Source organism: Temnothorax curvispinosus, unplaced genomic scaffold (assembly GCF_003070985.1).
Source record: "Temnothorax curvispinosus isolate PA1 unplaced genomic scaffold, ASM307098v1 QBEX01005133.1, whole genome shotgun sequence".
NCBI lineage: Eukaryota > Metazoa > Arthropoda > Insecta > Hymenoptera > Formicidae > Temnothorax > Temnothorax curvispinosus.
Window position 1 is genome coordinate 13864 of NW_020214913.1, and position 17167 is coordinate 31030.

The following is a 17167-nucleotide window of genomic DNA, read 5'->3' on the forward strand; positions in this document are numbered from 1 at the left end:
ACTGAGCATTCGAAGTCGTGATCGTGGACTCGGAATTCGGAATAATCCGGATGATGAAACGAGCGACCCACGGCGCGATTGGATCGCGCGTAGAATGCCGATGTAGTAAATTACTAGGTATTAGTAAGAAATTACTAGGAAATTACAAGGATTTTTTAGACAGAATATTCAACGGAGAGAAAATCAAGTCGATATGGAATCTGCTGACAAATGGTGATTTATTGTTTAACAGAAATTATCTTAAATTTTCTATGTGTTCTTGATATTATAATTTTACAATCGTTCTCTCTGTCTTCCTGTTAAGGAACGTCCGCACGAAGGAGAATGTTAGCGAGATTTTGGAATTAGCTGCAATTAAAGAGTCCGATTTAAACGCCGTGACGCAATGTTTGTATCCCATGCAAGATCATCAGATCGACGATTTGATATTGCTGGAGGTAGACGAGCACATATTGGGAGCACTAAGCGAAGGAGACGCGTACGTTCTTTAACAATCTCCCTTTCAATTATCGTTTCGTAAAGTAGATCCTTGAGAGTTCTCTTGAACGTTTTAACATTGCAATTGTTATTCTGCAGAATAAAGTGATTGTAAATAATTTTGTGACGCTAGAATATCATTTCGTGGTAACAAACACGACAATGCTGCGCTGTGCACGCAAACTCGGACCTACGAGATCAGAGAGGCAGAGATATCCAACTCGTGGCTGTTGGTTCCAAACTTGAAGCTAGGCAAAGCAACAGGTGTCGGGAAAGTAACTGAGAGAACTGTAGAGAAATGTAACGTAAAGAAGATATTTAACTCGTACTATGAGGTACTTGTAGTAATTGTCTTATATCGGAATTATATCTAAAATATTGAATTGCAGAAAATATATGATTATAATCTCTTGTGTTCAAGGTGAAGGAAACCAAACCTGATCTGTCAAGTTTGTCCACTCTGCTTGATTCGTCATCCTTCAATGGATTGGAATATGAATCTACAATAGATCAGAATGCGTTGTACAGTTGGGAAAGATTACAAAATGAGTTACAAGCCAGTGATTACGAGTTAAAACAAGCTTTGTCAGATTTCTTAATAGCCGACCTAGATGGTATGTAATAAAAATCTTTTTTTATTGTATTATATCAGATCTTATTTTATTCGTACAAATGATGTCGTTTAACTTGAAATTTTTTGTATTAAGGTTATTTGCGCCTTATATCATTTGACATAGAAGCAAGGAGCTTGAATTTCATGTTGGATTATTTTGGAGAACAGTCTTGGGAACTCGATGAAGTAGATAAAGAGAGTACGTACGAATGTTTAAAGGAGCTTATTCATGAGCCAGTGTTCGATATCATATTCAAAAGATATACAGAACTAAGCACAAAGACAAAGGATGATGGCAGTCCATTGTACATGTATGTACACTATTACTATATTTTCTATATATTATTTAAAATATATATATTTCTAATATATATATATTAGAAAAATTTTGTGACAAATAATTTGCATTTTTTAAATATAATTGATTCTTGAAAAGGTATAACGAAAAAAAATGCTGCGCAATGATAGCAAAGGTTCTTCTTGCTGCCTCTCCTGTCACTGAATACAAAGAATTCATGGAAACATGGAGCATTGGAATTCCTGAAAGTACGGAATTAATAAGCTTGAAATTGTAATTGTAATTTATATGATAAAGTCTTTTTTGGAACTTAAAATTTCTGTGTTTCAGAAATGCAGGTAAAGAAAGAGTATTTATATGGATTGGCCCTTGTAACGTACAATACTTCAAAAATGCAAAAAGAAATCGTGTCTTGTCCGGAGGCAGACTTACCGAACAACATTCACGACAGACTTAATGAACTTTTTCAAATTAAAGCTAAATGGACTGTTGAAGAGATAACACCTTATATTATGTAAGTGAAAAAGAATACATATTGTTATTTTAAATCTTATATAATCGTTTCTTTTAGGCGTTTTACAAAAGGTGCAATGAATGTTAATGCACTTTTAACGAAATATGCTAGATGTTCGACAAAAAATGGGATAAAATATTACGGGTCAAAACATGGCAAGTGATATACTGACTACAATTGTGGTATGCATTCAATTGTCTTACAATAAATACTGATACATGTGTTATTGATTAATTATATTAATGTCGGAACAATATTTCAAAATTGTTTATAATGTTAAAATGATACGCGTAATTTATTTAGCTCGTGATCATATATATATAGTTACACATTTGCACAATTTATAAATATTTTTAAGAAATAAGATTATATAATTTATTTTTTTCATTTATTACGTCACTGATGTAATAGCGATATTATCAGCGAATGTATTATTATTCATCTCACTCATTCATCAAAAGACAATAATTTTAGATTAGACGATAATTTATCAATTTTATTTTATAAACTCTTGTTATCCCATTGACTATAAAGTTTTATTACAAAAGCATTTTACCAACTTTCTCTTTAATATCTGACGTTATTAGTAATTACAGTTGAATATAATATGCTTCAGAAAAGTATATTGGATTGAATATGAATAATCATTCTTAAATTCGATATTTACCTCATCAGTATTTGTTACGTGTCAAATAATAAAACTTATATAAATACGTGTTGTGCGAAGAAAAGAAGGAATATAAATTTACTTATAAATGATGCTGGAAAATCTCGTAAAAATATACAAATCATATATATACATAAATAATTTTATACAATTAAAAAATATCGAAGAAATTTATTAAAAATGGTTTTACTACTTTTTGTAAAATAATGCAATAAAAAAGGAGAAAAATAAAGAAAAGATTCTCACAACAGTAAATAATTTTTAATTTAATATTTGCAAATGATAAAAAAGATTCTTATAATAAAATATATGTATAGCATTGCATTATAATACATAATGGCCAAATTGATGTTGATTTACTTAATACACATTGTCTTTTTTTTCATGTATAGTGTTACATATGTTTTTAATATATTTAAATAAAAGAAGTATTTGATGTATTCGCAAATAAAACAGCACCATCAATAATTATAAATATTCATTATTTCCTGATTCCTGGGATAGCAACTTCTTTGACAGGAAATTTACAACACACAAACATAGTATTCGTTTCTTTTGAGCGTATAAGCACATCTTGGCACATGAATCTTTAAAGCCACATACCATTTAAAATATCAAATTTACAACTCGCAAACTACAAATATTTCACGTTCATGCCAATTGTAACAATATACGGATAAGATGCATCAGTACAACAATTATAATGTGTCAGAATACTAAGAACATTTCTCACAGATATTCCCCAGACGAATTTCCCCAGGAATACAAAAAGCACATGCGTAAAAATGGAATACTTTTTTTTTTATCTATAAAGTATTCGATCGCGGATTTTGTAAATGCATCGTACGTATGAATACATCGCTGCGTATTGCATTGATGAACTATTAATGGTATACTTATGCAAAAATGGAACTTCCTAAAAATATCTTGTAGGAACTGCCTCGTCGCTGAAAAATGGTTCTTGCTTTTTATAAAACATTTCGTATATAAACGTCGCAAACTAATATAAACCATTAAATAATTATTATAGAAATAACACACATTCAGTCCCTCTTTTTACATTATAATTACTGCCCATAATATTCCTAGGTAGGAAATAGACTATGAAATTACGAACTTGCGTTAAAAACAACATCGATTATATCCTACAGGAAATTATATTCTCGCGCAGTATTGTTCGAAGAGAGAAAATATTATCCGTTTAAATATACGTACATACCTCTCTGAGATACGTTTGTTTGTATGTATGTATACATTATAAATTGATTATACGAGATGACGCAGATAAAATAAAGAAATTTTTCAAGCGCGAATGTGCGATGCTAGAATAAATATGATGAAACGGTGTGAATAAATTTGAGACCTTTACCTCATTTAATAATGTTCATGTTAATGTTAAATTTAATAAATGACGTTCCTATCTTTATGGTAAAACATAACTTTGCATCACCTCGTACATGCCGTCATTGTATAATATAACAAATAGTAACGATAATCCTAAATCCTTTGGAGTTGTGATTTCATTATAGCTGTGACTTAAATTCTCTAGTGATAAACTTCCTATTCTACTATTACAACTAATGAATACTGTCCTATCTATAAGTACGCTTAGATAAAACGTCTGCATATGTAAATGTTAAAAAGAGCTAAAAAGCACAAATACTAGATCTCCCGTTGTTAAAGTATTGAAGTGTAGATGTGTACACACGGGTAACTTGGTAGTATATCGTCTATTTATATACATGCTAAGCAATGATCCGAAGTAGACCTGGAATCAATCCATTTGATAATCGTTTAAATAATCATCTCATTTATGCGAGAAACACACATTTCATGATTTACCTTAGTTCAAGGCACCTCATTGTTAGCTGTCATTTATCGAAGTCTCACTTGTAGTTTTACTGTTAGCCGTAAATACCGTCTGAGTAACGCCTGTTGTAACCGACTGACTCGGATGTATGACGGGACTCACAGTCTGAACCAAATTACAAGTGACTGGCACCATAGGCAGCAAATTAACAGAATTATTCATAGGCCCTGCGTTACACGTCAATGAAGGTCTTTTTCTCTCTAAACTGTTAGTGGCCATTTGTCTCCTCGCTGTTGAGTTACGTTCAAGGCTATTAGTTACTATATTATGTCTTCTTTCTAAACTGCTGCCGGAATTAAGGTCGGACTGACTTCCCTGAACAGTAGATATTTCAATCGCATTTATTCTATCATTGTTATTTCGAGAAGTTATAATAATCTCAATGAGATATTTAACTTACCGGTGAGGATCGATCTACAGACTGACCCATTCTATGTAACAAATCACCACTTTGGCTTTGTCTGAAGGTCGTTCCTTGTCGTTCGGTCGACTGACTTCTCCTCAACAACTGCTCGCCTGATTGACTTGAACGAATGCGATTCTCGGGTGTAGATTCGCGCGTTCTGTTCACAGCATCGCTCTGCCTTTGGCAAATCTGAGTGTCCACATATGGATAACGAATACGGATGGAATCGATTACATCTAAGAGATTCTTCGCGTCCATGGCTAAGATATGAGCTGCAGAAAGCATTCCCCTAAAAAGAGACTCGTAATGTTAATCAATTATTTTCAATGTCTCCCGTATTAATCTACTAATAATCATAAAATAATAATTACTTTCGATATTCCGCGTCCAACGTAGTGGCACTGTAATTTTGCGCCAATTTCATTGCTGTCACTAGCTCTGCCATATCTTTACTTAATACTTTATGCGCCATTTCTACTTCGCGATGCGCGGATATTGGCAATATTTCTACCAGAACATCCACAGATGATAATAATGCTCTTAATTCGACACCTACTCTACGTACTAGTTCTAAATACTGATCAGCCTTGCTCTGTTGAACACCTGCAATTCATTTTTCTTTCTTGCATGACAACGTACTACAGTATATGATTTTTCGACAATTTCAATTAGCTGTTATGTATTTTGTTTCGATTAGTACATTCTTACCTTGCGATAATGACATAACTGCACGAACGACGCTTGTCGTGCAGTCGTATACTTTATCGTTAGTTCTGTCTAAATCTGCAGTAGGTGTAGGTTCCATTTTCTGCAAAAAAAAATTTATGAATATTTACGTTGCAACGGGTGATTTGCATTGATAAAATCATTGTGCTGTGGCTCACCTTTACTACAATTACTTTATCGGAACTCTTATCCGAGCCAAGAGAGCCAGTATTGGCAGAATGCGGTTCGTGGCTCGGTGATTGAGTAACTGATCGTGGAACCGGAGGACTAGCACTTTCATCACCACTCGTAGCAATCGATAAGCGTTTCTGTCATAATGAAAAAAATGAAGATTTAGATCATTTCAATTAACGGTGAAGTCTTTTAACATACTATATACCTCTTCTCTTGCGAGCCAGCGGCTATCCTCTTCAGACTGTCGTTGTTGTTCCAATAACCGTTGCTCCAGTAGCTTTTGTTCATCATCAATGCCACTATTGAAATTGTCAGTCAGACTGTCGAACAGTTGCGAATGTACGTTTCTCTAGAACAATAAAAATGATATTACGTTAGAAATGTGACCTGTTTTCACCCAACATTTATAGGTTCTTTTCTAATGTTATAAAATATGGGATGATTTCGTAACGATTTATGTTACAATCGTTTCTCGATAATATACACGTATATACAGGAAAAATTAAAGAGACGCATATTTCTCGAGATATAAAATAAATATAAAATGGAGGTAGTGCATTCGCGTACTCGCTACATGCAGTTTAAATAATTACTGGTAGCAATTCATCAGTGACATCCATTCTTCATGCAAAAATTATTAGCCTACTGAACGGCAAATTAAGAGATTTCCGCTAAAAAAATAAGTCTCTCCGATCGCATCGCAACAAAGTAGAAGATCCGTTTGTGAGCCAGTGCGTACGTATCTTGCATACACCAGAGAAGCGCGTGATATAAATATACATCCGACTTGTAACCGAGGTGTAGAGTGATGCGAAAGTGTTGCGGACCAGATAAAAAACCAAAACAAGACGTGGCGTGGCATATATATAGAAGATGCATTTGTCACATTCCTAGGAGGCATGGTCAAACCTGATCTTGTTGTGCCTCCTCTGTCATCGAGCTGCTAGACGACACGGTGCTGTCGCTGACAGCGGAAGAGATCAGAGAGCCAGAGAGAGTGCCGTCGGTCGAGCTCGTCAACTGCTCGTCCTGCTTTTGTGGTGTCACGAAGGTGGTGATCTTGGCGACGCCCGTCGCAATTTGCGATATATTTGCCGCTTTCGCGACTCCGCTAGCCATCTGAGGTTGAGCTACGTGTTGCTGATGCGCACCGGTCATGCCCGTCATTACATTGCTAACGTGTACTGGAGTATAATCAATCGAACCAAGGGAACTCGGTTGCTGTTGGTCTACTATGTAGGCGGATGGTATCGAATGGATATTCTGCTGAGGCGCTGAAGACGACATAACAAAATGTGACGGAACAGAGGAAGCTTGCATCATCCCAATGCTCGCCGATTGATTCGCACCGGTTGCTTGACAAGTCCCTGGCTGGCCGCTAATCCCGGGCTGAGCTTGGTGAACATAATTTGGCATGTGCACCTTCTGAGCTTGGACCACCGACACGGATGTAGCGTGGGCCGTGTAAATGGGATTGGCGCCGGTCAACTGAGACTGTTGGTTCGAGTGCTGTATTGCCGCATAGGACACGGCCTGAGGAACGGCACTCTGCCGCGTGATATTCTGCACGTGTTGCATTTGCAGCAGATACATAGGCTGCTGTCCTGGCTGAGCGATATTCGAATAGATCTGCTGGTGCGGATAGTTCTGCGGATATATTGGCTGCGATTGTAGATTTTGAGCTACGAGATTGCTTCTTCCAGCTTGACCGTAATTTCCAGCTGTTGTGCCAACGGGTTTTAACTCAGTCGCGACTGCGGTCGCAGTCGCGACTACGGCTAACTGCGGTTGGGCGTTTTGGGCGCGGAACTTGAGTACCGGACCGTACAAACATTCCGCATTCGATACGGTACTACCTACATTCGCCGAACTAATATTACGAGAGTAAACAACGCCACTACTACCACCACCTCCGCCGCTACTATTACCGCCAGCACTCTGCACGCTAACATTCTGACTTGTAGATTGACCGCCACCACCACCAAATATTTGGCTCGTGTTGTTAGCAGCAAAGTTACCGTAATTAATGGATTGACTGAGAGCATGCGAACCACTCGCGGCGAACTGTGTCTGGCTACTACTATTCGGTATTATAACACTGCTGCCCAAACTACTAGGACCGAAGTTCCCAGGATTCTCACCATAATTACCACCTAAGCTAGCGCTTTGACTGAGATTACCAACGATAGCTGAGCTCTGGGTGAAACTAGTGACCGGTCCGTATATCTCGCCACAGGTGTTGCCCGCGACCGCGGCTGACACGACTGACGCGGCCGCGGGTGGCGGCGGAACGGCGCTGGACGCGGAGAATTTCTGCACGGGGGAATACAGGTCCCCCGTGATGCTACCGACCACCTTCGAGCTAACCGCATACAAGTTTTGCATCTCTTTAACCTTCTGCTGCTTTCGGTTGGCGGCGGGCGACTGCGTCTGCACTGCCGTGTCTGAAATGCTCAGGCTCGACATGAGGGGAGTGTCTGAGGAATCGAGGGAGTCGAGGTTGGTGTCGGACAGGGTGGAATCACCCGATTGGGTGGTGTCGTGCGTAGTGATGGACGGCGGTTCGGAAAGCGCAGGATCGAAGAAGGGTAAGTCGGACACAACGGCGGTGGTCAGGACTTGATCCTCGTCCTGAAATTGCACCGCCAGGGTATTGAAGGGAGACGCGGGTGTCGTGTACACGGAGGGACATACCCCTCTAGCTTGGTTGTCCTTGAGAAGTTGCGCGAGAACCTCGGGACTTTGCGCCACGATGTACGTGGATACCGGTGCCGCGGATAATTGCGACTGCTCCGTTGTATTTTGCGGTTGCCGTGACGGTTTTGGTGGCGGAACATCGTCTGCACCTATAAGACGGATTATTTTATAGATGTCGATTCGATATCGAATGTACACTTATACGTTTTGTTAAAAAATTGAACCACATCGTTATTACAGACAATTTCTGACATACCCCAGGACATGGCTTGTACCCTTCTGTTCTCTCGTCTCATCGTCTCCTGCTGCTGATGTTTCTCTTCTAGCAAAATCTCGCTATAATGATTTAAAAAAGCATGTAATATAATTTAGAAAGAACGTTTATACATTTTACAAACGTTTTAAATACTCACTGTAAAGTTTCTCTGATCTCTTTAAACGTCGGTCTCTTGCTAGGTTCGTAGCTCCAACACTGAGACATTAGAGAATATAATCGCGGTGGACAGTGGCTGGGAAGCGCAAGTCTCTCTCCGTTTTCCAGCTTGCGTATCACTTCGTTATTCTTCACACCTTGGAATGGTTTTACGCCTAACATTAAAATTTCCCACATACATACACCTAGAACAACGATCAATTCATTAGCGTCCTTTTAAGAGAAGAACAATTTTTCTTGAAACGAGTTTAGCTTTAAAAACACTAACCGAACATCCAAACATCGGATGAAGTCGTAAATCTTCGAAAGTTTATGCTTTCCGGCGCCATCCATTTAATTGGCAGCTTACACTTGCTCGCAGTATAATAACTCTGATCTTCTACCCATCTGCTAAGGCCGAAATCCGCCAACTTGACGCAACTATGTGATGAAACCAGCACATTTCTTGCAGCGATATCTCTATGCACGAATTTCTTGCTTTCGAGATACGAGAGGGCAGTGCTCAATTGGAAGGTATACAGTAGAAGTGTGGCAAGATCCAGACGGTGTTTATTAGATTGTAGATAAGCGCGCATTTCTCCGAGTCTGGCTAATTCCATCACGAGCCAAATCGGCGCCTCTGAACAGACTCCGATCAATCTGATAATATGCGGGTGCTCAAACTGCTGCATAATATAGGCTTCTTCGAGGAATTTCTCGGCAGTGGCAAGATCCGCATCGACCTTGCAAGTCTTGACGGCAACAGCGATGGTTTGACCATCTCTTCCTTTGTATGATCCTTTATGGACGTTACCAAATTGACCCTCCCCTATGATTTCACCTAATTCTACTTGATTTCGGACTATCTCATAGTCTCGAGTAGCTGGGGTCGAATAATCTCCTTCTTCGTCGACGATCTCCGCATAATCTTCAGACAAAATAGTTCCAGTTTTACCGGCGTTCTTTTCCGCTGGACTGTTGGCACCATCTTGCCTATATTTCGGCGGTTGTGCATCTATAATTAAAATCACATTTTGCGCACGTATAAATAAAATGGTATCATTCTCACAAAATATTCAAAACTTATATAAAACAACGCCTTTCTAGTTTGTTTACCTTTGCATGGACAGGGATAATTCTTCCATGATCCAGCTTGCGAATACAGAATAAAGGGAGACTTAATATACTTTATTAATATTAATAGAACAAGTTTTTATAAAGTAGGTTAAAGAAATAATTTGTATATTTTTTTAAATAGTATGAAGAAGTCAAAGATAACATTTATTAGATTTTTGTCACGTAATAGCAACAATAATATTTTTATTCTTACCTTTTCTGTTCCACAATGAAGTGTTACTGCCTGTGACCAGTCTACAATATCCATCAATCAAATCCGCGAGGCTTTCCGCTTGATCCAGACTGGAACAAGTGATACTGAGAGTCTCCGCGGCACCCGCGACTCTCAATTTAATGCACGCCTTCGCATGTTCTTTGCAATCCGACACCAATGTTTGAATGGATTGTATTTGCGAAAATTCTGCCATCCTAGTCGGCTATAATCAAAATTTTATTTTTAAAAATTAGTTATTTTTTTTTATTATCTAAAAAGTTACCATAAAATTATATTCAAAAAATATATATATAATATAAAAGATGTATAGTAAAATGTACCACTGTTCCGCCTCGATGAGCCATATAAGATATACCTAAGTCCGGTCCGATGACTAGTTCTACAGGTATTGACCAGCTCGACTGCAAGTTATAGAATAAAAGTTGTAAGTGCGATTGAGTATAATAAATACGAAAAGTGAACATAAAGTCTACGTATGCAGAGCATGTATTTTTCATATTTTTATCGCTTAAAAACTGCTTTATTTTTATAAGAAATATACGCTAGATTTCCCTATGCTTACCCCTAAGGCGCATATAAACCTCTCCTGGTCGAATCGATAGTGCGCCCGTAGAAGATCGAAGAATTTAAACATACACTCGAGTTCAGACAACGCCGCGACTTTTTTAAAGTGTTGCTGTATCAATTTTCGGAGCGCCTTCGGCTTCATCCCGTTCAGCACCGAACGCGGCAAGAATTTGTGTAGACCGACCTGTGAAAGAGATACATTCTACTCGTATATTTTGTACGGCGAGAGGAATGAATGAATGCGAATATGCAGACTATATTGCCGTGAAATCCAAGTTATTGTCGCGGCCAAGATTTGTCGCATCGAGAAACTCTACCTCACGTTCCAGATATTCCAGATTGCTCTTCTTGTCCAGAGCAATTTGCGGCATGTCCTTGAAAAAATAGCGAATCTCCAGGCAGCAGAGCTGAACCGCAACGTCCTGATCCAGAGTGGCGTGATTCGCAAGCAGGTAATCGTTTCGCACCTAAATGCGCATAGATAAATGTAATTTGCAATTTCTTTTTGAAACGTTAAACATCACGCTTATAATTGTCGACTGACATATTATCGTACCTGATCGTAATAGTAGTAAAACGTGACCTTATCCTTCTCGTAGAGATCATTTAGGTTCTGAGGAAGATAACGCACTCGAAGCTCGTACCTCCATTCGCAATGCGGATGCTTTCGCTCGTACTTTTCTTGCACCTAAGACGAATACGTCGAGTAAATTGCGAGAAACAGAATATATCGATATGCTGGATACGCTGGTACATACCTGATACATCGTTGTATCCTGATGCAACCAATAACTCTCTCCGGATCCGGGATGATGTAGTCTCATCGCGTACAGATTTCGATAATGTCTAGTACCAACGGCTAATCGACTAGTTACCAAAGAGATGATACCTCTAACGTCGATTGCATCACCGAACTTGACGACGTTGAACCCACCTGAATTACAGTATTGAGAAACAAACAATAGAATTGATAAACCTGTATGTCTCTTCTCTTCTCAGGGCACACATATTTCGTTTTTATGGTATTTAGCGGGATATATAGATTCGTTCTTATTCATCTTGCAAGAAGAGAAATTAATCAATAAAGGCTGGCGAAATTTATCTATACAATCTTTATCTTTCGACTGATACAACATTTACAAATGAGAAATAAACACGTTCGAGAACATAAGAAAGTAATAATAATATCCTGATTGGCGAGACGATTTTATTTGTTTTAGCGAGAGGCGAGTCTCGTCAACCGGTCTCTTCATTTTCTCGTCTAACGCAACGGGTCCTTTGAGGTATTTCGGGGAGGAATAACTTACCGTTGGGAAGATGGACTTTTAAGGTCGCCTTATCCATGGGGGTGGGCGAGCCATGCGGCGGGGTGTTCCTTCCACCGCCGCTGCTCTGGACACCTCCGACACCGCCTCCACCTCCATCTCCTGCTCCAGTGCTCATCCCCTCATGGCTGCGTGGAAAAGAAAACAAAAGGGTCGACTTAATGAACGCTCGCTGCACCGCGTCAATTATGCATTATTTCATAAAACCGCTCGTGTAACGAACGTAGGTCCCGCGCTTAGTAAAGATCAATTAATCAGCGTGTCTCATGAAAGATTGTCTACGAAATTTTCCGTTGCGGCAAAACCAGACCCGAGGTCTCCGCGTTTTCGACTTTCCGTGCTATCGTTTTAACGACTTTTATCTTTAGAGGTCGCAGAGACTTTATAATGTCTCTGATCATAAAAAGGAAATATTCTTTTAATTCACATGAAATGCAGTACTTAAGAATTTTTATATTATTTTCTAGACCTAACTTTTCGTGACAAAAAAAGAACTCTGCAGCCCTCTAAAGATTGAACACCGCCTAATGACTTTCAGGAAACTCCGATGCTCGATCAATGAAAATAATTATCTATTATCTTAATTATTTCATTTGGAATTAAATCAAGTGCTATGGCAACGACTGGATTCTTATCGAACTACTCATAAACTATGAATATTTTAAAAATCAATCTGGATGTGTTGAGCGTCAAGCATCTGAGATTTATCAACGGTGTCTTTGTGACGCGTTCACCGTTGATTAATCCATATATTTTGCGTTATCCTGCACAATCAAGAATATATATAATTCATACATTTTTCTGAATTGTTATTTTTCTTTTTCTCTGCAGGCAGCAGGGAAAGAGAGATGAAACAATGCATCGCATTTGCTTCAGGCGTATCAGAGGGAGGAGACGCGCGATTCCAACAGAAGTCGCGACAAGAATAATTCGCGCGACCCATGCAGTCTCGTGACAATTCGTCTCACCCTGAAGAGCACTCGCGTTTCGATCTGTCGGATACGTGAACGTTGCATCCCGCGGCTGCAACAAATGCAATCGCGAGTCCCACCACGCCGTCGCGCAATAGCACATAGCTCGCTCTTGCGAAACCGAACGACGCTTTCAGATGTTACCGTGACCAGAGAACTGTCACAAGAAATCGTGAAAAATCGCGTCAGCGCCGCAGAGATGCAGCGAGACAAATCGGATTGTCGCATCTCGTCGACCGTTATCGAACAGTCACGATTGCCTGGTTGATGACATCCGCGCGCGGATCAATGACTGTCAAGATCGCGCGGGTCGTTGCGAAGTCGTCCGCGTGAATATATTGTTCAGTCATGTAATGTTCATGCATTTAACATTATACAATGTATAATAATTAAGACAATAAATTCGCAATGACAATTAAAACGCTTTTCGATGAGACGCTCTCGCAATACAGTTCTTTCGACACGATCGAAATGGCACAAAACATTACCGTGAACTGTTTGAAATGCGATTATTAATGCAAATGTATATTACGAGCAACGTCCGGCTAAGGAATGCCGTCGATCAGGCACCAAGTGTTTGCGCTGAGAGCCAGCAACCACGACACTGATCGGCGTGCAAAGCTCTTAGGAAGAATCGATCATGCTCTAAATTTACGTTTCGTAACTTTATACTTTGTTTACTTCAGATATGATTGCCGTATAAAGCAGAAAATTTTGAGAAAAGATTTTCTAAGAGACAATCTTCAAACTTCCCCATTTTTGAAATTTTACAAATTCTTCATCGTTTTATGTAAATTTAAACATTAGATTGAATAAAAAAGATTAATATCACGTGTTTATTCTTTTCTCAAGACGTTCTGTATATTACTAAAATAAAAAAATCATATTTCCAAGTTTTCTTTACAGAAAAGTCTCAACAAGAGCAACTTTCATACTGTGCAAACGAGAAAATTCAGCGTGACATAAAATCGATGACACGGAGATAAGTTTACATCTGGTGGATCGGATTTGAAGATATACCATTTTCGACATGAATTTACGCATTATAACGGATTTCGGTGCAAATTGCGCTCTCCAGAAAAGTCCGAGCTGGCTCTATCCGCTGCCGAACCAATTTATGCACGTACCGCGCGAAAGTTCACCCGATTCTTCGCATAATGTTACCGATCCACATTACGACCGCGGCCGTAAACCGATATGGCCGCGCACGTAAATCATCGCGGACGCAATTACACGAATAGAATTATGAGAGTGCACCAAGGCACCCTGATATATTATTGCACTAACAAGGAAGCACGCGCAACTGTTTCCCTAAGATTCTAATCAGCTTCAGATATGTGTAGCATAGATCAAAATAAGAAACACATATTTTTTCTATAAGTGCTCTTTAAACATATTAAGGAGGGGAAAGGAGGGGTGAAATACCTTGAAAAAATCGACTTTTACGTTTCTGAACGCAAAATCCTCGCGACATCCTGCATATCTGACAATGAGTTCGAGCCGGTTCGAGCACAAAGGAGGACTTTTCATGAAAAAATCGGTAATGGTAATAATAAAAATCGAAGACGAGCCGATTGGTGTCCACCCGCGAGATTTCTCTTCGCGACCGTTCAAGTTTGCGAAATTAACCGAAAGTCCCAACGCGCCGCACGAGTTTTATGCCGAGATACTTAAGCACGACACAGTTTGCAATCGCAAGCCGGGAATTGTTGCAACACGTGTGCAACGGGGACTTGTTTGTTTACGATCTCGCGAATCATAGGTGGTGGTAGAATTATCGAAAGGACATGTGATATAAATTACGCGCGAGTACGCGCTGCGCGTGAGGAAAGACCGTCATCAGGTATTCAGGCAAATCGCGCAGGTAGATATAAATAACTACTTACGCGATATGTTAATAATTAATATGACGTTGTATCGCGTGAGATTATTTCTCGTCGAGGAGTATATCAGATGGGAATTGAAAACAGAAACGGGAATTGATCTCGGCTTCTTGATAAGCCGTGCAAACATTTCTAATTTTCTTGCTAATTTTCTTTTTTTCTTATTAATTTCTACCGGTACCTTGTTCTCTTAATATTTGAACATTATCCTGATATTTACAAGTTTATAAATATATATATATATTTTTTTCTTTTGCGCTATATGTATAAAAATGACAGATCTTTAAAGAGTAATGTTTCTTTCATTTCATTCTCTCTATTCGTTACAAAATCACAGCTACTTAATTTCAGCAACTGCCCTGTAAGACAAGAAGTTGTGCTGATACAAAAAAGGGCGAGAGAGGGTCGCGGTGCACCCCGGCCCTGACCCGCCTTGATACCTCTGCGCACCTGCAACTATATCGCCCACGCAGCTTATATACCTTTCACTATTACTTTCTCAATTGCGTTTTTGCATCGTTTGACCATTACAGCATCCGCACGCGCGGAAGATCATGTATAAAAAATATAATCAATACACTTGTCTTAATCCGCGAAAAGGATTAAAATACAAATTAAATGGTTATCTGTATAGATATGATAAGTTACTTATCCGTTAAGTTCAAATTAATCGACATTATATATTTAGTTGATTAACAATCAATTTTGTGAGAAAAAATGCAGAGAGAAGCGCAATTGTTTAGGATGTTCGGTAATTGAAGCTCGCTCTGAGAACGATAATCAGAGACACGGTTTGTCGCAGTAATAACGCCATCACGGACGTGTCTTTACCTCGGGTGAGACACTTTATGAAATCTCCACGTCCCCAGCGTGTCTGGACTGTAAGAATCGCTGCAACCCAGCTGGCCCAGAGAGCAAAGCAAGCCCTTGCTGTCTCTTCTCCATCGTTTCTCGTGCGTGCAATTTTCCTTGCGTCTCAAGAGCACGTCTCCTTTGGAATTCTTCCCAAAGGTGTCGAGATTTTGAGGACGACACGTAGGCCAAGAGATCCTGGCTTTGCGTTCCACGAGTTCCAACATTTTCCGAATATCCGTAAGTAATTGCAAAACGCAATTGGCTTCCGCACAATTAGCCGAGCACCATCCCGATAACAATCGATTCTTCTTTATTTCCCCGGCCTTTTTCTTCTCTCAAAAGCCTTTATTATTATTTATCAATATATTTTATCAGTACAATAAACATTCAAGTTAACTTTTTATTTTATTCACTCACTAATTACTTTCCCAAAGTTTGATAATCTAACTGACCCTTTTAAAACTCTCCAATTTTTTCCACAACCTGTCGTTCAAATGTTTTCTTTTGTGGGACGTTTACATAGAAGCGAAATTGATCTATTTTTCAAAATAACAGAGGTGAAAGAGATTAAAGTTGATTTAAATATTTAATTCTGACACGGCAATCTATCTCCTGTCAATTATTTTTATATTTCTCCGTAACATGATTCCCTCTTGGCCGAGAAGATCACATATTCTCAATGTAACACTCGAGATGAGACGAGTAGTAAAATGAGAGAGCCAAGAGTAATTGAAGAATTCATAACGGACACATGACGCTGACCGCAGCGAAGTAAAAAACTTGGGACATATTTCGCGATGACTACCTATAGTTTTTTCATTTTTTTATTTACCTTTTTTCTTAATAAAAAAAATTAATAGCTATTAATTAAAACAAGCTTTCCATTGCAATATCTCTTTTGTCAAGACATAAAAATTCGCTTAATAACAGAAAATTTCTGCGATACGATTAACACAACTTCAGCAGATCAAATAATTTTCTCTTTTGGAATTTATAGGATTTTTCTCTCTAACTTGCAATTTTCGACGTTTTCACCAACAACAAGTATATCGGCGATAAATTTACACGCACTACTGTATCAATATAAATATATATTCTTTTCTTCTGTTTTTCACGTTGACGTAAAGTGACATTATGACTGAACACAAACGGACGTAGCCCTATTCGTAGAAATGCATCTAAAATTCTTTTCTTCTTCTTGATAGTTTCCGACACACAGAAAACTATTTATCTGGAATCTAATTAAATCCGATATAGATTATAACGTCCACTCTCACAAAAACGAAATCTCACGATATTTCGATCCATGGCACTGTCTGAATTATCGAAAACACCCCTTTCGCTTCTGTTCGCAACGATGG

The 17167-nt window shown here is 38.8% G+C and overlaps 2 protein-coding genes across 12 annotated transcripts in view; one reads left to right on the forward strand and one right to left on the reverse strand.

Annotated features, from left to right (window-relative positions):
• The first annotated feature begins 109 nt into the window (after positions 1 to 109).
• LOC112454530 (sister chromatid cohesion protein DCC1) lies at positions 110 to 2663 on the forward strand. Its single transcript, XM_025015980.1, has 8 exons — positions 110 to 213; positions 305 to 478; positions 611 to 812; positions 899 to 1091; positions 1185 to 1401; positions 1527 to 1636; positions 1719 to 1902; positions 1960 to 2663. Exons 1-8 carry the CDS (start codon positions 194 to 196, stop codon positions 2063 to 2065), a joined length of 1206 nt encoding a protein of 401 aa, XP_024871748.1. The 5' UTR covers positions 110 to 193; the 3' UTR covers positions 2066 to 2663.
• Positions 2664 to 3032: 369 nt separating this feature from the next.
• Positions 3033 to 17167, reverse strand: part of LOC112454534 (focal adhesion kinase 1) — a 46595-nt gene continuing 32460 nt past the window's right edge. For 8 of the 11 annotated variants that reach the window (XM_025015996.1, XM_025015991.1, XM_025015994.1 and 5 more), the window contains 19 exons: positions 12080 to 12225; positions 11531 to 11706; positions 11329 to 11460; positions 11090 to 11239; positions 10768 to 10956; positions 10526 to 10606; positions 10185 to 10407; positions 9971 to 10006; positions 9144 to 9869; positions 8856 to 9060; positions 8699 to 8778; positions 6655 to 8591; positions 5951 to 6094; positions 5730 to 5879; positions 5554 to 5653; positions 5217 to 5448; positions 4840 to 5134; positions 4412 to 4754; positions 3033 to 4337 (listed from right to left, as the gene is read on the reverse strand). In XM_025015996.1, coding sequence (XP_024871764.1) covers positions 4434 to 4754; positions 4840 to 5134; positions 5217 to 5448; positions 5554 to 5653; positions 5730 to 5879; positions 5951 to 6094; positions 6655 to 8591; positions 8699 to 8778; positions 8856 to 9060; positions 9144 to 9869; positions 9971 to 10006; positions 10185 to 10407; positions 10526 to 10606; positions 10768 to 10956; positions 11090 to 11239; positions 11329 to 11460; positions 11531 to 11706; positions 12080 to 12215 — 5313 coding nt within the window. In that variant the 5' untranslated portion in view covers positions 12216 to 12225 and the 3' untranslated portion in view covers positions 3033 to 4337; positions 4412 to 4433. Of the gene's footprint in view, positions 4338 to 4411; positions 4755 to 4839; positions 5135 to 5216; positions 5449 to 5553; positions 5654 to 5729; positions 5880 to 5950; positions 6095 to 6654; positions 8592 to 8698; positions 8779 to 8855; positions 9061 to 9143; positions 9870 to 9970; positions 10007 to 10184; positions 10408 to 10525; positions 10607 to 10767; positions 10957 to 11089; positions 11240 to 11328; positions 11461 to 11530; positions 11707 to 12079; positions 12226 to 15782; positions 16673 to 17167 lie in introns of those variants that run through there. The other 3 variants (XM_025015987.1, XM_025015988.1, XM_025015997.1) reach the window with 3 other exon arrangements.